This window comes from Crinia signifera, chromosome 4 (genome assembly GCF_055691185.1).
Source record: "Crinia signifera chromosome 4, ASM5569118v1, whole genome shotgun sequence".
Lineage (NCBI taxonomy): Eukaryota > Metazoa > Chordata > Amphibia > Anura > Myobatrachidae > Crinia > Crinia signifera.
In genome coordinates this window covers 79,438,308-79,463,782 of record NC_139220.1, presented here as the reverse complement: position 1 = coordinate 79,463,782, position 25,475 = coordinate 79,438,308, and the positions used below count along the sequence as shown (strand labels likewise).

Sequence of the window (25,475 nt, the reverse complement as noted above, 5' to 3'; positions counted from 1 at the left end):
CCCAAAGGTAGACTATAAGCATCTGCTTACTCATTAGAATGAGTAAAAAAAAAAGAAGGTAATTCTTCCACTTTTAAGCTTTTGATTTATGCTAAGGCATTGCACACTGAGAATTGGCATAATCAAGATATATAGCTTTTGAAAATCCTATTCGTGGCTCTTACATGAGAGGTCTCACAGTGCGCTGTGTGCTGGTATCAGTCAGGTGCTTATTGAATGCACAACATAGATAATTGCAATCATTTTAGATTCAATACCGACGGACTTAGATTTACAAAATTCTACAAGCTCGGATGACCTCCAGATTTTGGTACATTATTTCTTATCAGCATGTTTCCTGACTATTATCCATTATTACACTATATAGGATAGCTACTTTGTTATGTACTTTATGTTACACAAGTGAAAAAATAACATGTATAATAATGGTGGTACCAGACTAAAATTACATGAGAAAAAAACACTGAACACAATAAGGGACATAGAGAATGGCTAAATTGCATGAATAATATCACTTGTGGCCACAAGCCAGTAACAACTAGCTTAAAAGTACCTGTATTATGTAGAGGTTATGGGCTCTACAGTACTGTACCTTGCACAAGGAGCACTAATTGTGCTGCAAACTGTATGTATAAGGAGACACTTACAGTAATGTTCATAGAGAAACGTGATGTGCTGAAACCACTTGTTAACAAATCCCTTGTGCGTTGAGAGATTTGATGTCATCACTAGGATTTCAGCCTACAGGTAGCGCATTATACGGACAAAGAACTCCTTAGTGATGTCATATAAGCATATGATTTACAGTAGTTTAGCAATGTGTTCCTGCTCAGTTAGTTCCGGGTTAGTTTCATATTGGGGTGTAGGGGGCAGCTTTTGGGTGCTGAAGCACAAACTATACCTTTGGCAAAATGTTACGTCACCATTGGTGTATGACGGAACGTTTTATCTGTGCATGCCACCACACTATTTGTATTGCTTATGTAACTACAACTCTTTGCCACCCATTGCTTCTTTTGAGGGGTCTAGGGACGAAACTTTTCATGAAGGACATAAGGCCAAGGACTACTATAGAACATGCTCTTTCTTGCATTTGGTATCTCATTTCACAACTGTTAGTGTAAATATACAAAGACGCCGAATGCTATGTTAATATTTATCTGTGTTTCTGGTGTTAGATACTTTACTATAAAAATATATTATTAAATAACTAGTATTGTTAACTGCCAATTAGAGCAATGGCTATTAGAAAGATAGATAAATTCAATTGTTCTTCTTAAAAATTACAAATTTTCATAGTTTTTAAGCTAATTTTTATTCAGATTTCATTTGTTTGGGAGTATTTTTAAATCTATAGTCACTGCCTCCCTGATTAGGATATGGACCTATACTGTACATTTAATTGTTATATATCATGTTTGTTACTGGACACAACTCACAACACTCAGGGTAAAAAGTAAATCGTAGTTCATCAATACTGGTTATTTACTAAATGTTTATTAATGGAACACTTAGGGGTGTATTCAATATGGCCAGCGAGTGGGTTTTCATGGCAGATCTTCGAATAGAGAATAGAATAGGTGGCTCATGTAGCGAGCCACCGTACCCGCAGCGTGGCGAGCGCAGCTAGCCCGCAAGGGGCTTTTTTGCGCTCGCCATGCTGTCTGACTCCGGGCAGTCGGGATCCCGACGTCGGGATAATGACTGTTGGGATCCCGACTGTCGGAGTCACATTCCACACCCACTGTCCTCACATACTATAAGCCGCACATCATGTGTGTACACCAACAACCATCGCTCTATAATAAAGTTTGTAGCTATGCTTTAGTTTAGCTATGTTCTATGTGTCAGAATGTTTCCAATTAAATGATTCATCACTCTCAGATTTTAAAACATATTATGGTGTAAAATGGAACAGGAAACCATAAATTATTATGCCCCTGTCCAGTGTGAATTGGGGCTGGGCAATAACCTAGAAGCGCTATCCTGGCAGCATAGGAGGCTCATGGTGTAGTTTAGACCTGGGGGTAGGCAGGTGGGCTATGTAGTAGTTCTAAGGCTATAATAAAAACAACACTGTCACATTAAATGCCATCTACAGGATACAGTGATGTGCAGTGATGTGAGGCAGAGCTTCTTCTGTCATATCCCACTCTATACTCCAGAGTTTTATTTTGAGTAAAAAATTCTAAGAAAAATAGAATGAAGCTATTATAATTATCTTATTTGTAATATATATATATATATATATATATATATATATATATATATATATATATTACTGCTGTATCTGTTTATAATGTATACATGTACCCCAGGGTTCATACCTGTATATGTTTGTGTAAATCTGGTATTGTACGTAAATAAATAAGTTTCTGCGTATGATCAACTGATGTACCATAGTAACATCATGTATAATTACTCATCAGTATAGCAATCCATATTAAAGGATGCCCTCAATCCTCAGTTTACTCTGGTGAAATCCAAGTCAGCTTAGTACTGTATAACCCTTATTTGTCAATCTTTATTTAATGTAGTTTCAGCCTTAGAAAACAAGACAATATATACAACCTTCTATTTGAAGTATACATTGTCATCGTCACTGAGCCATAAGACATTTTGCCTGATTGGAACTATTGGGGTTGAGGTATCAAGCAGTGAAAAGAGTAGATAAGTAGACCAGTAGAGAAATTGCCTATAGCAGCCAATCAGAATCTACCTATTACTTTATAGAATGTACTTGATAAATACTGATTGGTTGCTATGGGCAACATCTCCCCAGGTACACGTATCCATTTTTCATACTGCATGATACATTAGTCAGTTTGGTCATTTTACTTTACTGCCTAAAGCCCTAAACTGTTGTGTTGTGGCTAGTATTAACATAATTCTACTTAATGATATGTTTATATTAATATTAGCGATTCATTTCACAATTGCACTTAAAAATTACAGGCCTTTCTATCTTATATATCAAACAATGTATCATTGTGACTGCTTTTGTGACAATAAGATATTCTTCTTTTCTCCAATTGGTCACATGAATGGTATGGGCTGGTAACCAGTGTTGTAACTACAGTATAATGGGGGAACGCAGGTTTTACCTCACCATATATAAAGTAGTGGGCCCAACCATTTCTTGCTGCACAGGACAGCCAATCATGGAGGGGAGAGTGCTCTGCATGTATGCCGGAATGGAATTTGCTGCACACGCCCCCTTCGCTGCCTCTGCGGGAACACTTATTACATTATGATTTCACTGGCCCAGTATCTGTAATAAGCTTAGTTTGTGGCCTTCAGTTTTACTTTGTTTTAAAAGAAACACACGCACAAAATTTTTTTTCAAAATAATGCAAATCTTGACTGTTGGCAGGGTTATTGTTGATAAACACAATACTATCATGGCAGAAAGCCCCTTAATGGATTTAGAAAAGCAAAACAGAGCCCTGTTGCTTTTTATGTCCTTTTATAAATGTGCCCCAAAACCATACAGTATAGTCTAACAACATAGTTGTGTTGTATACACATAACTATGAAACTACATAAAATAAGTAACGCATCATCATTAAAAAAAACATCCAGGTAAGAATAATTGAGTAATTTCTCAATTAATTGCATACACTTTGGGGCCAATGGAGAGTTAACCTTAAATTGGTTTTGTGCACGTATTCGCATGTCATCACACTATACATATTCTATAACCAATCACATGCAAGAACTTAACTGGATCTCATTTGAATCTGAAGAGGCGGAATTGGGAGGTAACGGTGCATTTGCACATAGGCCGGCAGAAATGCGGGCCATGTAAACTTGCACATACAGTACATGCAATTATGCCTGTTTTTAGACAAACTGTTTGTAATCAGAATAGGGCTATTGCAAATGTGCACTTATAAAGGCGATATGAAACTAAGGATATGATAGAGGCGGACATTCAAACATATGCATTTTTTCTACATGAAGGCAGGGTGAAAGCAAATATGGCAGACTTGCATTCAAATCTACAGTGGCCCAGTAGTGGGAATTAAATACACACAATTTTAGTACAATCATTCTATTGTTAGGTTACAAAGATAATAAATATGCAACAAATTGCAATAAAAGTATAAAAAATCTCACAGCAACGCACATTAAACTGAAAATAATGATTAGATCCTTGACACGACTTTGTGAGAATTGAATAAGAAATCACAACGTTTAAATATAGATGGGCACAATCTACCAAATATACATTGAGTGGACAAATTACTATGACCACCAGGAGATTGTAGACAAAGTACCGATTTCACAGAATGTCTGAATCTGTATATGAACGGAAAGTCAAAAATATGTGACACTAATGCAGTGTACCTTCCATGAAATAATGGGAAAATGGCGCAACATGTTGGAAGACCTGCACTGGGCAATTCTTTGGCATTTATGAAAGTTAACAGAGTGGAGTAGCAGTCTGACTTTTACAGTCCCACAGACAGGATAACTTGAATCAGGGTCCAATGCAAGTGGCCACAATCAGAGCACAGGTATTGGATAGTCAATGATTGGAAGGGGTCATGTGGTCCGACAAATGACATTTTCATTTACATCATGCAGATGGTAGGGTGAAAATATGGAGACCACAGGACAAAGCATGGATCCTTCTTACATCATGACTCTCCAGTCTAGCTGAGGCAACAGTATGGAGATGCGGTTCATGGAATTTGGACTAATATTCCCCACAAAACATACCAACAGTTTGTTAGAATCCTTAACTAGAAGAATTCAAAATGTATAAAGGGCAAAAGGTGTCCAATAAATAATAACCATGTGGTCATAAGAACTTGACCAATCAGTTTACGTGGACAATGATTGGCCACAAGCCCAAACAGAGCATTGTCATCATAAGTGACAGTGTATAAAATGTCCTGTAAAATAGTAACATGTAGAATATAACAAAAATAAACTTACCGATGAAGTAAGCCAGCAAAATAGCGAGAAGAACCGCTGCAGCAATAGCCGATAAAGCGGCACATTTCCAGCTACAGTACTTGGATGGCTTTTTCAGCTTAAAGGCATTTCTGGAGAAAGTGTTTCTGGGTAGCAGTCTCGGGGGAGGAGTGTAGACTGTTCCTGAAGTCAGTGGATATCCAGGAGAAGAGCTGCTGAATAACGGAGTCGTTCCTGACGATGTCTTGAACAAGAAGTGCCTGGAAAGAACAATGATACAATGATAAAACATCTGATTGACATTCATAATGTCCTGTCATAAGGACTAAGAAGAGGTGGCAGCGAGCATGTCACAGCGATTTCTGCCGCTGTTTGTAAATGTTACCAACTTATTGCTCCCGCAGGAAAATTCCCCTAATGCAATAACCAATACCCTAGTCAGATATTCATGCAAGTGTAAATGTACACAGACATGTTTAGCTGCAAGCTGAATTGACAGATAATATTGCATTTGTTCACAAACATTATTAGTCAAATAGAACCACTGACAGCATTTAATACGCGAATGGAGGACATCTGGAGACTGCAAATGAAAACACAAACATACAATCTCCTATTAACCCATTTATAATGCATCTCACAATGTTCAAGCTTTCTACACTATGTTGAATTAAGTATAACACAAGCAAATGGGCATATTGCATGTACTGTATGTACTGTATGTGTTTCTACACATACAGTACATACAGTAGTAGAGGAAATTCCTTATGACATTATTATTGGGAGACCGCTCAATTAAACGTCAAATGGACTCTCCTTTCGTATTATATAGGTACAAGTTCCTCAGCAGGATGCATACCTCCCAACTTCAGTAGTTAAAGAAGGACCGCTGCGCGTGTGCCCGAAAGGGGGGCGTGCCCTATGTAAATGAGGGAGTGCTCTGTGCAAATGAGGTCACACCTCTGTTTTCCGTCCTCTGCTCCACTGAATAGACGCTATGCGCATGCGCACAGCGTCTATTCCCATCTGGCTGGGGGCTCCCAGATGCCCCCCCGCCACGGGACACTGCCGGCCCCGGGCAGGACGCAGGACCATCCCAAAAAAATGGGACATTCCCGCGAAAAACAGGACAGTTTTTAGTAGAAGGTACTAGACTTGTGAAGTGATAATGTTGTTGCAAAACCTAAACTCTTCGTCTTTAAGGGTGTTTAGGGGCATTCCTCACTGATCAGGCCAATGTTCAAAATTTGACAATACAGTACATTTTTTTAAATGTTTGTCACCCCAACATTACATTATGCAGCAAATTTATTTCCATGTGTCATGTACTGTATAGTCCATTTTTCACTGAAAAATTTGTAATTTGAAATACTTTTAATCACAGTACAGATACTTGGCTGACGAAGTTTGTGGTCTGATTTTTTTTTTAAATGAAGAGCACTAACTATCTATCTATCTATCTATCTATCTATCTATCTATCTATCTATCTATCTACACAAGACACACACACATTCCTCATCTCTAGATGGCGCCCAACAGATTAATTCTAGTGTTGGCCAGTTCGGGCATGCACAGCGGCCATCACTGACATTTGGCCGAGAAATAATTGTGGCTAATAGGATACCCCTCTAGGTGAGATAAGCGTGCACCACAGAGCAGGAACAGGACAGAAGAGGTTTAATACAATTAAAATGTGGCAACTGTTGCAAGTGGCAAATTTTAGCAAGGCCACCTTTAAGGGTTGGAAAGGAAAACCTACAGGGCCAGGTGTACTAAGCTTAAAAAGTGATAAAATGGAGAGTGATAAACCAACAGTCAATCAGCCCCTGCATGCCCAGGCTGTGTTTGAAGGTACAGGTAGGAGCTGATTAGTTGATGGCTTATCACTCTCCATTTTATCAATTTTCAGGGCTTAATACATCTCGCCCATAATAGGGCAGAGGCATGCATGAATACAATTTGGCTGTAATAGCTCCAACATTCGTTCACTGAACTAAATGCATATTTTTGGCTGTCTGTATTTGGCACTTAGTGATACCTGCCATCATCACCCTACAATTCTGTCATCACTGCTTTCATGAGAATGCCCCTAAAAGTGCTATGCATAGCCCATACATACATACATACATACATAGGCCTGGTTAGAGCATGCACACTCTGAATATATGCAAGATGTGCTCTAGAAACAGGCCATGTTATCTCTGACACAGTCCAGTCTTGTATTCCTTTGGTTTTCATATTTCTATCACAGTGCCGTACACTTGTGCTCACGTATTCATCTAGGTTCTAGGTTGCCCCACCCTGATTACTCCCATTCCTCTTCAGCAGGGCAGGCCCCTGCAGGGCCACCGACACAGGGGTGCTGCAGGCACGGCTGTCCCGGGCCCAGCCAGTGAAGGGCCCAGGGCCCCGGGCCATTCATTCTGCCCACAGCACCCCCACTGAGCTGCCCTCGCTGATAGCGCTCCCGGAAGTGCTGGAAGCCGCTTGGTCCGGCACTCCAGGCTCACCCCTCCACCCAGCTCCTGTCATGTCACCCAGCTCCTGTCATGTGCACTGTGAGAGGCTCCTTGCCGGGAGTTACCTCACCCGGAGCCATCACCCCGTCGCCCGGAGCCACCAGCCTCTCGCCCGGAGCCCCCCAGCTGTGTACCTGGAGACACCCGGGCAGCCCGGTCTCCCTGCTGCCGCATTGTACACAGTAAGTGTGTACAGAATATCTATATGTTCTGTGTCTGTGGTTGTATGGTGTGTGTGTGTGTGTGTGTAAATGTATGCTGTATGAGTTATGTATGTATCTATGCAGTGTGTCTTGTGTGTGTGTTATGTGTGCTGTGTATGTATTTATGTATATGTAGTGTGTGTGTTTTTATGGGTATGATAACTATGTGCAGTGCTGGTGTGTGAGAGAGAATACTGTATTTATGTATGCAGTGTGTTGTGTGTAAGTGTGTATGTATGTATAGATGTATGTATGTATGTATGTATGTATGTATGTATGTATGTGGGGGTGGCCCTGAATAGCCTGCTGTCAGCAGAGGAGCAGTGTGTGTGTGTGTGTGTGTGTGTGTGGGTGCTGTATCACTGATGGCTCTCATGGTTACGGCAATCTAAGAAGAAAATCACCCAATCCAGACAAAACACATTGGTTTCCATGTTTAAATATAAAAGATTTATGAGTCCAATTTGTAATACAGCCACTGCAGAGATATTTCAAAACAATGCATGAAACATTCAAATCAACATACCTCCGAACATGACCCTCTCCAGGATTTTTTGCAGCCCCACCATCTATTAAGGGCTGTAAGGGGGTGAGGTGATGGGGGGGCAAGCTGACAGGGAGGTGACTGGGTGAGCTGACAGGGGGTAAATGGGGATGATCAGACTGGAGTAAGAGGGGGAGAGGTGACAAGTGGAAGCAGAGAGGGTGGGGAGAGGAAGGGGTCTCATTCTTACCATCGGCGGGTATCCCGTTCAATGGCGCCGGCCTCCCGACTCAATAGCTCCCCAGCCACCACTGGATCTGCTTTCCTGCTCCGGTTCCGCTGCTGCTGCCTGGTTGCCGCTGATCCGCTCCATGGCCGACTCTCTCCTGTGCCCCAGGTGTTGATCACCTCTGCGGCTGCTGCTCTATTCCCCCGGCGCTGTCACTGCTGTGATGTGGGTACTTGCGCCGCTCATCTCCACCGCTGCTCGCCTCGGTTCTCAGCTGCCACGTACCCGGCCAGCGTAATGGAAGGCCGTCCCTGCCCCCAGTAATCTCCACTACCCACCGGGCGACCTCCCCTTCAGGTAAATCACTAACCCTGCTCCATGCAAGGAGGGGGATGCCTTGCCGCCCCCAGCAGGTGCCGCCCATAGGCCCGCGCCGTGAAAGTAAAGAAGTACCGATTTTTTTTATAGTAAGGTGTACTTGACCTGTCAGTCTTCCCAGTCCAGTGTTACAGAAACTTTCTGTAACTAGTAGATTATGTTAATACAGGTTTAGTATCAAATATCCAATTTGGTATCCAAATACCATATCCGTTATCCAAATTATTCTGAAAACCATACATTCCAGAATTTTTTTTTTTGCTAAAAGCACTACCGGGGACATGATATGTAACTGGCACTAAATATGTGCAAGAAGATGATTGCTGGGCATTTAAATTCAGTATCTGAGACAGTACACAAACTTTGTTTCATGTTTGAAACCTTGTCTTATGCAAAAATAAGATATATTTGTGTGTATTTCATGTGCATGGTGTGTTTGTACAATATAAATGCAAGATACCTCAAGATACCTCATTGAAATATAAAAATATTTTAAAATATAGAATAATCCGTTATACAAAATTCTTCTTGTCCCAAGCATTTTGGATAAGAGATACTCAACCTGTATTCAGATGTTCAAATGAGGCTATTGCTTTCCCTAACCCCTCCCACATTAAGGGCTAGATTCTCTAAGATTCAAAAGTGATAAAATGGAGAGTGATAAACAGCCAGCCAATCAGCTCCAACCTGCAATGTCACAGACTGTGTTTGAAAAATGTCAGACAGGAGCTGATTGGTTGGCTGTTTATCACTCTCCATTTTATCACTTTTGAAGCTTAGATAATCTGTCCCTAGATCTGCAGGGTTTGTCTAAACTAAACTAATATCTTCACTGGTGTTATTATTCTATGCATAGACAGAAGTAATTAGAGTTAAAACAAATGGCAGATAAATATTTTTTTTTTTTGTAAACAAGAGAAATTCTGTAGCAAAAAGGAATTTGATCATGCCAGTGACTCAGGATTAATTCTACTGCTGTAAACAGTCTTGTGCTACTAAATGATGGCTTATAATGTATTATGGAATACTATTTTCACTCATTACTGTGAGAACTGTAATGTCTTTAAAACAATGTTTTATTCGGAAATAAATGTGTGAACAAATAAGAAGCATCTCCAGGTGGTTTACTGAGTCTTTATATTAACCACTGCACAAACGGGTGAACACATTATTTTATTTATGGTTCTTTTGAGGTGAACAATTCAAATATATTAACGTTTCCACAGCTAATTAGGTACAATACACATTAAATCTAAAATAGTGGTAAAGGCAGATTATTTCTAATTTCGTTTTAAAGATGTGACTAACTTCTTAAAGACTATTTCATGACTTATACACGTTGCCTATGTGGGCAGAGCTGCAACTGCAACAAGGCCATGTTGTCTATAAAACAAGCAATTGTGTGGTTGGCTGGGCCATGCTGACAAGATTAAGAGCCAATCACGTCATCAAATCACGTGGACTACTTACATCACTGCATACAGGCAGCACTACGTGAGACTTGCCTGTCCTTCTGGGCATCTAGGAGAACAATACAATACTCCAGAGTCTCCTGGATCTTTCTGGAGTGTAGTAAGTATGAACTTGATGTGTTCTTTTACAATGTAGAGGCATTTTGGTAGTCAGTGACAGAAAATATGTAGACCCCTATTGATGCGTATGTTTATTATATCTATTATATAGTTTGGTTTATGTGTCATGTCTCCTATTGATGTGCTCTATTTTTCTGCTCTTCTGATGAATGGCAAAAGAGGTTTTTCAAATTAAATTTAAAAATATAAATACAATGTACTAAAATCTAAATTGTTCCTTATATATAGTATTACTATACCTAAATCATGCATGAGAGGCTAAAGAGGCAATGTATAAAACCTTCTGAGAGTGGCGAAGTGGAAAAGCTGTCCGTAGTACCCAATAATAATCAGTACATTCTCTAAAATGATTGGTACAAGCTTACTGGTTGATATTGGAAACGTTTACAATTGTACTATCTTCGACCTATAGGTTTTGCCAATTTCCATAAAGTTGAATGGTGCATTTTTTCACAAAATATAAACACAAAAACATACAGAGTGCACCTCACTAACCTTTCCCAGTGTTTCACATTTTTGCCAGGGGGCATATAATTGGTCCTGCTTTCCCTCTCTGACCTCCTTCCAACATCTTCATATTGTTTCTGTAGCCTTGCCCACTGGCAGAGTCCTTTGCGACTGTTTACAAGGAAAAATGGCAGGTCAGCAGGCGTAGGCAGATACAACTCAGCAAGTGCCAGAACTTATTCAGGCCATTTTTTTTAAATTAAATATGTAATTGGATTGTTTGGTGGAGATCTTATATATACAACAGTGGTTCTCAAACATGGCCCTCGAGACCCCAAACAGTTTATGTTTTCCAGGTCACCTACCATAGCAGGTGTACAGGTATATTCATTACTCACTGACACATTTTCAATGGTGCAGCTAATTATTTCACTTGTGATACCGTAGGTAGACCTGGGAGACATGTCTTGTTTGGGTTCTTGAGGACAGAGTTTCAGAACCTAGGATAATACATTGCTTCTTACATCATGGAATATTTCCTGTTTCAAATCATTTTTTCAAGAGGCTCTGTTCTTAAAGTCAACCAGTATTAGTTCTTACAGTGGCATCTGCCTTCACTGGCTAAATGCCAGAACCTCCATTGCTAGGCCCAGCTGACACTAACAGTCATCCCAAGGCTGCTGCTGACTGCCAAGTTTCCAGAACTTATATAGTATTAGAAATAAGTTTTATGAAATATATAAACAAAGAAATAGAGGGGGAGATGTGGGTGTAACACATGCTAATATAACATATACTGGATAATAGCGTCACTGTAACCCTAATATTTCCCTATAGTGTGTAACCTTTCTGCTGTTACCAAGTCTTGTTTTATTACGTATTTGTTCCAAATTGTAAAGTCGACAGAATATACTGGCTCTATATACATATAAGTAACTGCTACTAAAAATATGTAACCTCCTTTCCCTAACAAGACAGACCCTACTAGATCCTAGTCCTTCAGTAAAATTATTACAGGCAGACACATGGCACGCTGTCATATGTATGACTGGTGTAATGCTTCTCAGCAGGTGTGGATTATTATATAGACAGTGTCTACATAGACTGTCAATAGGAAGAAAAGGTCATTATGGAATAGGTTGACAAGGTCAATAGGTCATCATCAAATAGGTTGACAGGGTCAATAGGTCATCATCAAATAGGTTGACAGGGTCAATAGGTCAAAAGGTTGACATGGGAAAGGTAGACATGATCAAAAGTTTAACATGGTGAAAAGGTCAACGGGCTCAAAATGTCAATATGAAAAAGGTAGACACATGAAAATGTCAACATGAGTTTTTCACATTTTTGGTGTCAATGTCGACAAAAGTTTACATGGACTCTCAATTAGTGTAATGTGTACACTGACCATGCTTCCAGCTCGGAGCCTGGCTACACTTGGCACACCTTTTTATTCTCCCTCTATGCCAAAATGGAGGCTGAAGTAAGAACGAGCCGGTTTAAAAATAAATTAGGAAAAACTCATGTCGGCCTAGTCATGTTTCTTCCTTTTTCATGTCGACAGTTTGACTCTGTCAACCTATTGTATGTTGACCTTTTGACCCTCTTGACCTTTTGGGGTAGACCTATCGACTGTCAATCTAGACACTGTAGCTCTGTTAACCGGAACCACTTCTCGGCCCTCTAGGTGATGTGGTGGGGGGTCCTGTCTATTCTGGAAGTCCTGGGCCCCAAAACTTCTGATGGCAGCCCTGGCCATTTCTACCCTCGCATCCACACTTTTTTTCTTCACCTGTTATGTCTCTGCTGCATCTATGTTCTGCATGCATAAATGTCTGGCATTGTGTTGTACAATCAATGTCATAATACCAATAATGAATAAACCCATAGAAAATTTCTGGTCGGAGGAGTCTTTAAGAATTAAAAAAAAGAAAGCCTGGGTTGTGCTATACTGTGGCATCAGGCAGCTACACGTTTATAGATGAAGGTTGACTAGAAATACCAGATACTTTCTAGTACTTTAATCGCTGAATGCATTTATAGGCCATGAGTTATGTTCTTCTATTCTTTGAACTATTTTCTGTGAAGAAAATAAAAGCTAATTCCAAAATGTGTGTTTGAGAAATGAACCACGTTCTTATCCCCACGAGCACGGCTGCCTTCTCACTCTGCTGGCTTAGACACGGCTCCCGATGGAACTAATGTACAATCACATAGGCCGAAGTTTACTTCAACGCAGGATTAACAAGGTAGCATTTTATTGCTCTGCTCTTCTGTGGCATAATACAACTAAAGACTTGTACAAAACAATGAATTAATTGGGCTTTGCAACATTTCAACCTCTTAATTACAACATATTAATTGGAAAATCCTTTTGGCCTTTTAAATATTGTGAGAGGTGGTAACTTTACCACCTTCCCAGGTCATAGACACGAAGAACGCCCCACCTAAGACACGCACATTATGTAAATGAATCCATTCCATTCGTATGGGCATGTTTATTTGCTACAATGACAGATTATACAGATGGGGAAGACAGAAGATATACTGCACTATAGTCTTCCCCATCTGTTTGTGGTAGTGCATGCAGCGGCCAATAAACTTGCCCACATAGCCATTCTTTGGGACCTACAGAAGCCAGGCTTACCATTGCCCCTACAAACATGTGTCTCTGGGGAGCAAATATGCAGATACCCATGTAACTATAAGTAAAGATGGACACACACTAGATATGTCATCCCATTCGATGGACATATCGAACACATCATCTAAAGTGTATCAGCTATGTCATTGAGGTTGTGCGCTCCTGCCCAGTATCAGAAACATCTTCCGTCGGCCCTGCATGCAGGCAGGATGGAACACATTGCTAGCGGAATGCAGCATGACCGCCGAAAGCTATCAATTGTAGTGCTTAGGTATAATTACCTCTTATTTATAAAGTGCTGATATATTCCGCAGCTCTGTACATAGAAGGGATCATGGCACAAATAATATCATGAGAAAAGGTAAAGGTGTGCCAAATGAGTTGACATCTAATTTGTGAGTTTTTAGAAGTAAGAGAAGTTGCCCATAGCAACCATATTCTAGATATTATCCTCTAGAAGGTGCTACTGTAGATAAATTTAGCATCTGATTGGTTGCTATGGGCAACATCTCTCATGACTAAAAACGCACACTTGAGTGACTTAAGTTATTAGCGAACGAAGACTTGACTGACTTTTATGCTAGCCTAGCAAACAGGTCTGAATCAGGCCCTTCAGGTCCTAATTCCAATTCAATAGAGCTCTTCTGTCCTAATCTATTGAACTGGACTGTGTAAGATTGTTGTTAGGAAAGTGAAATCATTAGTAATAGTGACTGACAGGCGAGAACTGGGAAACACACAAGGATTGGTTACATAAAACAAACAGACAAATGAGAGAGCAAAAGAGCAAGAAAGGCATGTGACAGGATGATGACTAAATAGTGGCCTGGAAGAAACGCTTTGTCCAATAGCACACTTATTAAATAGGGAGCGCAGGACCTGACCTCTGTATATTCAATGCTGCCAGACAGATAATAGCTGGACTGAGACCTACAAAGATCAACTCATTGGACCAAGGTGGAAAGGACATAATTGTCAGAGTATAATGGAAGGCGACAAAGGAGCAGAACAAACATGTCAGGTAATTCATTTAACTTTGTGATGCTATTCATTAAGTGATATGATCAAAATGATTGCTCAGCAATATGCCTATCAAAGTTTTTAGTGGTTGTGACTTAAAAATGACACAATTATTTGTGAACTAATCTGATTAATGTAGATGAATGTATTAGTAGATGAAGATAATAATAAAGCAAAAATCTGACTTTAGCTAAATAAAGTTGCAGCTTCAAATGTTACTTTATATATACCATAATACCTTCATAATACATATGGGTAAGAGAAGAGAGGCATCCATCAATGCTTCCCATTAACCCAATGCAACACTGCACATTTCTAATGGGAACCAGATTCTGGGTTACTTAACATTATAAATAGTGGTGGCTTTTCCCTATAGGCTGCAGGGCTGCAAACCCCCCCCCCAGGTAAAATCTGCCACTGTTCTCTGCCTAATACCCCTTTCACACCAGCCTAAATTCCCGGGTTGAGTCCGGGAACAATCTGGTACTACCGCTGGTGTGAAAGGTACCCGGGACAAATTACCGAGCTAATTTGTCGGCAATCCAACCCTGCTACGTAGCAGGATTGTTCCCGGGTTCAACCCGGGGACCTGGCTGGTGTGAACGGGGTAGGGTATACTTACCAGTGTTGCCGGTCCTCGGTGTGCTGTCCGGCCGGGAATCCACGCAGGCGGTGGGCGCAAATGACTGGACAGGCATGATGATGACGCAGCTCACTGCCGCCGGAGAGCTGCGTCATCTTCATCCGACGCCTGTGTGGATCCCTGGCCTGCGCGGAGGACCAGCAAATGGGGTGAGTATTCTTACCACCTCCGCCCGACTGCCCGACGCCATCCCGCCGACTGCCCGCCTCCTTCAGGAGGCGGGCAGTCGGCATTTCTGGTGTGAAAGGGTCCCAACCCGGGAATGTCCCTGCTTTTTCCGTGAATGTAATTCCCGGGTTTGTCCCTGCATTTCTGGTGTGAAAGGGGTATAAGTGAAGCTAGATGCAGTCTGTGACTAGCAGAGACTTCCTATTGAAAGTCTGACCTGCCAGTCACTCAAGGCAGTCTCATTGGGAGGTGTTTCCTCCCTCTGGGATGCCTCTCTATGCACAGCTGTGGGGCATCCCCCAAACTGGTTCTGCAGATGATACTGCATATGCCTCCAGGAAAGCTACTGCACATGCGCTGGCCCCGTGCCGGGGACTGGCGGCTGGGACCGGGATTTGCGGTGGTGGCAGCCGCGGGGACCACAAGCACAGCAGAGTGGACTGCCAGGGAGGGAGGGGGGGCATGCATCATGGCAGCCCCTCTCATCTGCAGAGGTAAGGGCCGCCGCTGATTATAAACAATACATCAAAATATCAAAAATGATAAAACTGACAACCAAACAAAATAAAAATCAGTCAACCTTTTATTTAATATTCTAAAAAGAATTTAAAAAACATCCTGGCAAAGAAAGAATAGCAGCAAAACATTGACAATAAGATGACAACACCGTTCTTACAGGACCAATTGCCCTTTTCAAAGTCAAGTGTTCAAAGTCAAGGCTACAATCCTTTCCTCCAGTGCCACAAAACAATGCCCTGTGCAGAAAGCCATTGCCACTGACCCCAGTAGGATGAAATCAGTCTACATACGGGGAGCACATCTACAGTAGATGGTTTGGATACTGCAGCCACTGGAATATTGTTCTTTTCCACAAAAAAGTCAATAGACAGCAAAGGGAAAAAATAACACAGTGGGAGATAGACCACAGGCATACACTGCACAAAAGGGGATGCAGTTACAATTCCGGCGGTCGGGATCCTGGCGTTCAGAATCCCGACGCCGGAATCCCAACCGCCGAAATGCCGACACATTCTCCCTCCGTGGGTGTCCACGACACCCCTGGAGGGAGAATAAATTAGTGTGCCGAGCGTAACGAGGCACCGGGCCCGCTGTGTGGCGAGCGCAGCGGGCCCGCTGCGTGGCGAGTGCAGCGAGCCCGCAAGGGGGGGCAATCCACGTCCCCCCCTTGTCGGCATTTCGGCTGTTGGGATTCCGGCGTCGGGATTCTGAACGCCGGGATCCCGACCGCCGGGATTCAATACTGAATCCCACAAAAGGCGTTGTGCAAACCTGATCTCTGTTGAGCAAATTCACAATCCTTTTCGATTATGGAACATAGGTATAGATTGTAGCATGAATGAGCAAGCCCAAATAGCGAAGTAAATAGCGTGGCTCTAATAGTCAGCCACTCGCAATTTGACTAACAGGAATCCAGCATTTGTAGGCAGCAATCATACATTATCTGAGTGTAACAAAAATGCAGGCCTGCGCAGGCGTTTTCAGTGAGGGTCTGAGACGACAGATCCGGCCTTGATCAGCCTATTTCTAGCACAGGTCTGGTTTGCATATAAGTGCTGATATTCAGACCACACTGTGCTAGAAGCACTACAGTAGATAGCGACACTCCAGGCAGGGAAGAGGAACTGCATGAGTTTTCAAAGATGGTGGGTGCTAGAATGAACACAATATTTCTGTCACAGAGTTGTGGAAGGGTCAGAGATTCTCATATTTGCACAGAATGGGGAAATCATTAGACATGAGTGAGTTCTGTATGGATTTGCAGAGAATAGCGATCCACTCACAATTCACTGTCTGGGCGGCAGCTACCTACCTGCAGTCATTTGCAAATTTGCAGATAAGCAAACAGGTCTGAATTAGGCAGTAAGCCTTTCCGTCGCAACAAGCTCCAGAATGTGGTAAATTCCAAAGCTTGGACCCAATATGCAAATCCATCTTTTAATGGCATTACCCAAAAGAATCCTATGGCCTTCTATTCACATCAGTGGCAGAACTTGTGAGTGGTGGGCCCAGGTGCAAAAGTATAATTTAGGCCCCACACCAGTGGGTGACAGGGGTATAAGTTGCTGGTCTGGGCAGCAATGGGCCCCTTTGTCCTCAGAGACCCCAGTGCAATGCACCTGTTGCACCAATGGTAGTTCCGCCTCTGATTCACATGCACCCCTGAGAGGGATCTCTCCCATCTGCTGACACATGCTCTGATAGACTCCCAAATGAAAAACAAGTACTCAAACTATCATCGGGAGAGATGTCCTTTGCGCAAATCATAAAGTATACTGCGATACTAAATGCCGATATGAATGCAATAAGTGGCAGAATGCATTGCTTTCAATGTGCGATGATTGATGCATCCTGCCACTTAGGTTATCGCCATACCTCCGTGCACTTTATCCAAGTCTGAAAATTGCCTAGGGGTATAAATCTGTCCCACACATGAATTGCATGGACTGCTCATTTACACTTGTGACCTCCAAAATGAGGAACATTATACACTGTTATTCTTTCCTTGCTTTTTTTTATTTATAAAAGTTCCTTTGTCTATCATATTCCTAGCCCCACATCCGCTTCTGTCTCACTAAAGAAGAAAGAGGACGGGAAGACTTCTCGTTTAGCATTCAGTACTTATTGCCCTACCTAGATACCGTGGCCAAAACAGCGGAAAAGTGGTTGTTTAATAAAAAATAGCCTTATACCCCTTTCAGACATACGGCCAAATCCCGGGATTTTTCATGTGCACAAGCACAATCCCGGGACCAGGGTATGTCTGAAAGGCTCTACCCGGGATTTTAGTTCACTAAAATCCCTGGTCCTGTGCACCTGCAATGGACCCGGGATTTTTAAAAACCCGGGTTTGAACCGGATCTAAAATCCCGGGTAGTATGTCTGAAAGGGGTATTATAAATATTTTGGATATTTTGGGAGAATTAAGTGAAATGTGAGGACATTCCCATTTTGAAGGTATTTCAACGCACAGGAAAAAAACATCTGTTTTATATTTGAACTGGCTACCTTGACCATTGATTTGGTTTTGCTATAAATAATTATGGTGGCCTCGGTGACACAATTTCCCTTAACTATCACAGCACAGCAATGGTCATACTGTGCATAAGAGGCTAAAGCGTTAAATCTGATCCAGCGGTAACATAAAACAGAATGTACCGATTTCCTAACATTTTACTAGTGCTCAATAAAACCTCACAGTATGTTCTATGCTAGGAATCTACTGGGAGTAAAATACGTTTGGCAGCTGTGAGAAATTCAATAAACATCCAGGTGACAAAAGTGAAATATTGTATAGAATACAGTAATTTTCTAAAAATAATGAAGTGACATATGTACAGTACAGTAGGTCCAACCTTTTGTTAGCATACAGCAGGCACTTGCATTGCAGAGTATAGGAGTGATGTATTCTTTATTATTATTATTATTATTATTATTATTATTAAAGATTGTATAATAAAATAACTATCATGAAGCTTTCACCATTAAAATATTGTAGAGTACTGTACATGTACTGGTGGTGTGAGCATCCATCGAAACCACAGGTTCGCAAAGTTGGCCCTACGGACCCCACACTGGGCCTTATTCAGATCTGAGTGCAGTACAAAGTTGATTGATTGGAAAAATGGGCAAAACCATGAGCACTGCAGGTGGGGCAGATTTATCATGTGCAGAGAGTTACATTTGGGTGGGGTGTGCTGAAACTGAAATCTAAATTGCAATGTAAAAATAATGCAGCCAGTATTTACCCTGCACAGAAACAAAATAACTCACACAAATCTAACTCTCTCTGCACGTTACATCTGCCCCACCTGCAGTGCACATGGTTTTGCCCATTTTCCAAACAAATTTGTACTGCTATCAGATCTGAATAAAGGCCACAGTGCATGTTTTGCAGGTCTCTTCACAGAATCACAAGTGAAATAATTAGCTCCACCTGTGGATCTTTTAAAATGTGTCAATGAGTAATGAATGCACCAGCTGTGCACTTGCAGGGTGACCTGAAAAACGTGAACTGTGTGGGGGGACAGAGTTTGAGAACCCCTGACCTAAACCAATAAACTACAAAAGTAACTAGACTTTTACTTCACGGTCATTTCAGCTCACGTCACAATATCCCATTCATTTACAAAAATGATGCTCCATGATACCCAGAAGAAATCTGTACTATTATATGGACAATATAACTGTTAGTACAGTAATGTAGGTACAGTATGTACTCAGTTTCCAAAGAAAGCGGAGACATCAGCCACATGTATCCGGATATCCTGGCATGGACTCGGCACATTTTCATCCAGGAGAGATGACCATATCTTGTTTAAAACATTTATCACTGACATATGTTGAGTTTTATTTATTTATAATTAAGCTTATTAAATAATTAATCATTACTGGAACAAAAATGCTGGTAGGACCATAGCTAGACCTATTGGAGCCTCATATTTTCACATGCACACCCACTCCCCTCCCCTACTGGGCAGTGGGCACTACTGAATTTAGTGTGGGCACTCACTTCCTGAGCTACATGGGTGGCTTCTCCTTTCTTATACCCCTTTCACATTGCAGCTTTAACACGGTATATTGCCATTATTTTACCGTTTTAAAACGGGTACAGCTGCAGTGTGAAAGCTCCATTGTCAATTTACCGGTTACAGAATACCGGTATTTTGAAACGTGTTAAAAGCACGATCCTACACGTTTCTGAGCTGTTTTCCCTGCAGTCTGAACAGCTCAGAAACGGTATTTGCTACAAATGATAACCACACAAGGGTGATAGGTTATCTCCCTGCATGATTCCCATACACAAGCAGGAAATAAACATTTAAAATGACATTGTATGGCTTTCTATGGGTGAAACGGGTTGAATCTGAAAGATACAAAAACGGTATTGAAACTGCAATATACATGGTTACAACATGCAATTTGAAATGGGTTTAACTGGCTTTTGACCCATTTTAAGACACGTTTACAAAAATGGGTTGAAAGCAGGTTTGCAATGTGAAACCAGTATTAGCAAGCAGTGTGCTGCTGCAGGTGCATTTACTGGCCCAGCCAAACGTTTCTCCTCAATGATGCTGGGAATGCGTATTATTAGTAAGGGAAATGGAGCCAGACAGAAAGCAGATGTGTCTGTTGCAGCAAACTGCTAAGAAAAAGAAGTTACCTACAGGGCTCAGACAATGACTCCCATCTGATGGCAGTGCAGAGGGGTAACTCCCAGAGGCAATGGAGACTCCTGCCTCTGGGCACCTAAAGGGGCCCCTTCTGGTACACAGTGGGAGCCAAGTGTGATCTAATGGAGCTTTGTGGCACACTCTCTGCATAGTTAATCAGTTCTGTCCCAGGAGCCTTGCTAACACCTGCAAAAGGGAACATAACAGTCTCTGCATGGTACCGCTCAGCCTATGCTACATCAAGCAAAGGTGCACCCTCCAATGCTGCTGGTCTGGGAGATGGGACTCACTGGTGAATGCTGATTCATGCTGCAGATGGCTGAATCTCGTGATGTTGACCCTCACCCACCGGTTTTTGTCACACCCTTTTCTACTTGCCCCGGGCAACAGGGAGGATCTTAAGCCTCTGCGGGAGAGTAACATGGGGCACAGGAAGCTGCCCTTCCTGCACCAACTATAGCTATGCCATTGGATGCAGGGTCATGCTATTCATGGCACAAATCTGAAGGGTGGTACTCTTTCTTACAAGCAATACAAAGGACAATGAGAACTGTAGGATGAAGAACACGTACACACCACCAAATTATAGAAACATCATAAGTGAATACATGGTAAGAAAAAATATCACAATACAAACACTCTAATCATAGCACACATTCTGATATAAATCATCAAAATACAACACAGCAAATTATTCTACAACTGTGCATACAGTATAGCTTTATCAAAATAAAAACTCTATAAAAAAGTTCTGACAACCTGGTATCTATCTATCTATCTATCTATCTATCTATATATAGTAGATTTCTATGTGCTGGCACCGGCGCTGCTGCATTTGGTTATAGTGAGTGCCAAACCCGAGTTGGATATCTATCTATATATATATATATATATATATATATATATATATATATATATATATATATATATATATATATAAAAAGATAATTTCTATCCACTTAGATGTATTCATATTTATCTTTACTTATTAGGCAATTAAATCATAGCAGACAGCCGACAGTCATTGTATGGATAGACAAAATTCCCCAATGTTATTGATGGATGTATGAAGGTCATGACGTGAAAAGCTCTTCTATATGTTCTATATGAAAACCTGGTTTATATATTATACACCGGGTGGGGTGTGGGAACTTCCTTTTTTGAAAGGGGCATGGTGAGGTTAGTGAAGGAGTGGTGAGGATGGGCTCAGTGGAGGGATGTTCATGTCCCCACCGTTTCAGTCAAAGCGTAGTGTTCCCACCCATTCACGGCTAGCCGGTGCTTAATTAGTTAGGGTAATCAGTCAGCGCTTATTACATTGTGTGGGAACCATTGACCATTTTAACCTGCCTGACATGACAGGTGTGAATGTGTTCCTGAAACACCCCCACAATCCACACCAGCCAGAAGCATAGCGCTCCCTGCGAGGGGACACGGTACGTGTCCTCCTGACCTGGTCATCCCCCCACTATCCACGTCGGCGTGGAGTTGATTTTATAAAGTGTGGTGAGCGCAGCAGAATACATGTCAAGTAATCCGCGTCCGCTCACTGAGCTTTGGGCTCGGTGGCTCACCCCACTTTATAAAATCAACTCCACACCAACGTGGATAGTGGGGGTATGAACAGGTCGGGAGGACGCGTACTCCGTCTGCTTGCCACGCTTCAAGCTGACATGGATAATACGGGTTTGAAATGGAGGCATTTGTCAGTATGTAACATGGAGCACTGGCAAATGTGTCCTTTATTGTGCATGAGACACACTTGCGCACCGCACCCCCCCTTTTTACAGGAGACGCACGTGCTACTGAACCCCTAACCCTGTCTGTCTCCCTGAAGCGGACACAGGCAAGGTTGCCATACCCTACCCAAGAATTACTGAAACGCACAAGCCTGTGCGTCTCAGACAGATGGAGCACCTTTCCGCCAGCGCCTGCATGATCCCCTCTCCGACGGTGTCCGCCAGTACGGTGACTATGCTGCCTGATGGGGACACTACGCTGACTACGCTAGGCAGCTGTTGGGCTACGCTGACAATGTAGTTTAGCCTACACTGAAAACGTAGCATAGCCTGCTGCTGTGAAACTACATAAGTACCCTAAATGTAACTTTCTTTGTATAGTTAGCACTTAGCTTATGTTTCTCATGTCGCTCCCTCTGTTAGGAAACAATACAAACAATTTGTCCATGCATACCATATCATGTGACGGCAAAGGACACTGCTGCTGGCAGCTGACAGGAGCTTGTCTTATTTTTCAAGAAAAATAGAAAAACAGTGACATTCTCCCTCTCTCTAAAGAGTAAAAAAATAAAATTATATATATAAATATATCTATATCTATATCTATATATATATATATATATATATATATAATGGTATATGTTTTATTTTAAATTCACTTAAAAATACACAGAAAAACTGTAGGTTTAGTAACTAATTTTCTCTCATGGGAACACATTTTATTTTAATAGGTCGTCCTACTGTTGGTTTCTAACATAATTACTTTACAAGTGACTATGTTGATGGCAACAGGACACACTACTAGACCCATCTAACTTATGTTCTCCTGGTAATACCGTTCCCCCAGTCACACCCTTGGGAACACAGTAGGAATTGTAAGGTTGAGGCGCACAGGCCTAATGAACTGTTTTTCTTTATCCCTAAGGCCAAATCAGTATATATATCTAACACTGTACATCCTACAACAATTGAGATGCAGAAATGTTCAGTTCTGTAAAAATAATTGTGCTGTCAAGGGCAGATGGATAGAACGTAGGTTTTAATAAGAGTTCCATTCATTTTATAGTTAGCTTTGTGAAACTGAATGTTGACAAGCCATAACATTAACTATTTTCATGCTTGTGGGGACACAATAATACAACCACCGGACCAAGATATGTTGTAATCATAGTGTATGTAGAGGCATTTAGAGAAACATGGAATTGAGCAGGATGGGATTGAGAACCTTTGTCCACCCAGCTGTTGTTGAACTAAATATCCCAGCATGCCCTGCTGCAGTTTTGCTATTTAACCATGCCCAAATTGTTGCAGGGCAAAAGATCTACTGTAGGTTGATCTTTTGCCATGGCTGACACTGCTCTTCTGTTCAGCCCTCATTGTAGAAAGGTCCAGTGATACGGTATAGAATATCCCTGGTTGTATGGAAGGAAGGGTTGGAACAACAATCTAAGAAAACGAATGCTCTAAAGGTGGTTCAAAAATAAAAGAGAAGATAGCGAGAGTTGCAGGTATATGGGTATCAAATATAGGATAAAGGTTCCTACCACCAGTTGTTGGTAATCGCCTTTAATTTGCCATTACTGCTGCAAAGCACTTTTCATTACATACATATACTTTTACTGTATAATGGGTTATTGTATGATGGCTTATTGTAGACTACAACATACAGTAACTAAGAAATCTCCATTTTTTTTTAAACGGCAATCATTTACACTGCAAAACCATTTTGATATTGCATTGTGAATGATTGCTTTAAAAAAAACCTGGAGATTTCTTACCAAATCTCTCACTTTCTGAATCTCTCATCCTATTACATTTCACCCATGGTGGTAGTTTTTTTGCATAATAAAAGCTCATTCAAATCTAATGTTCCCTGTCCCTGATATTGTTATTGGATCTTGGTATTGCTTTCAGAAAGTGTAATGTCAGGAATGTGGGGTTGTGTCACAGGTGCATGGGCCGATAATAGCAAACAAAAATAATGACAGATGCTGTGTCAACTGTGGTGAAAAAGGGTTAGTTTCACCAGAGAGTGAGGAATTTCTCTGGTCACAGCTGCCATGTAAAGGGTTAAGGAGCTGTCCAGCATCAGAGAAAGTGCTTTGCAGCCAGGTAACAGAACCTGGTTCACTGCAAAGCCAGAAATGGGTCTCTGACATGTGCCTGGAGGAAAGATGGGTGGGATCTCAGGTACACAGCTCCAGTCCAGGTTTTCAGTCCTGCACAGCCACAGGTCTGAACTGGGCTAATTGCAAGAGAATGGATAATAAGCTTGTTCAGTTTAGTGATCATTGTACTGACATCCGATAGGGGCCAGTAAGTAGCAGTAAGTGTGGTAAGTGTTGTAGCACCAGGGACTTGGACTGAGTCACAGCGCAAAGGAGCGCTGCTCAGTAAAATACACTTTATTGTTGTTTGTATGAACATTATGTTGCTGTAAATTAGAGTTGTGGCATGTATGTCAATAAATAAGTACCAAAAACTGCCTGCTGTGTCTGAACCGTGAACCTGTTACACTACATTCTCAGAATGTCAACAGGTAAAATGTCAACATTCTTAGGGCCAGATTCTCTATGCTTCAAAAGTGATAAAATGGAGCCAGCCAATCAGCTCGTACCTGCCATGTCACAGAATGTGTTTGAAAAATGTCAGACAAGAGCTGATTGGCTGGCTGTTTATCACTCTCCATTTTATCACTTTTGAAGCATAGAGAATCTGGCCCTTAGATTGTTGACATTATGGTTGTTTGATCTGAAAGGGAAAGTCACATGACCCAGCTGTGTCGCCATAATGAATATAAACGATATCTTGAAAAAACTTCTGCAGCTGCTGTGGTCCATCAGATACATGTAAGTCACCTACTGGGCCACAGGAGGAATGCTGACATGGCCATTGATGTCATTATAACCATGTCAATGCGATGAACAACTTGTTTCACTTGTAAATACATTATCACACCTTGGTTTAACTAATTATAAGGACTTTAGATGTATCATTATGATGGGTAAAATACTATTAGTTTTCTATGTAAATAAATATACACAGCAATGTAATAAGAAAATGTATTCTGTTAGAGCATATGTCTTACTCCATTGTTTGGCACACTTGTATTTTTGTTTGACACCCAAGAGTCAATATATTCAAACTGATCTAATTTGCAGAATGTCAGATGTCGAGACAGACAGACATAGACTAATTTAGCAAAATGTCATAATTAACACACAGCTTGAACTGTGCTTTCCATTTTATCACACAGACCATGGTATAGAATTTTCTCTTATTAAATAAATGAC

General features: G+C 41.4%; 1 protein-coding gene across 13 annotated transcripts in view; it reads right to left on the bottom strand.

Annotated features, from left to right (window-relative positions):
• The window catches only part of TENM2 (teneurin transmembrane protein 2), a 2,252,147-nt gene that overhangs the window by 389,603 nt on the left and 1,837,069 nt on the right, over positions 1 to 25,475 (bottom strand). For 10 of the 13 annotated variants that reach the window (XM_083181867.1, XM_083181872.1, XM_083181874.1 and 7 more), the window contains 2 exons: positions 10,825 to 10,947; positions 4,945 to 5,183 (listed from right to left, as the gene is read on the bottom strand). In XM_083181867.1, the coding sequence (XP_083037993.1) occupies positions 4,945 to 5,183; positions 10,825 to 10,947 (362 nt within the window). The remainder of the gene's footprint in view (positions 1 to 4,944; positions 5,184 to 10,824; positions 10,948 to 25,475) is intronic. The other 3 variants (XM_083181875.1, XM_083181873.1, XM_083181876.1) reach the window with 1 other exon arrangement.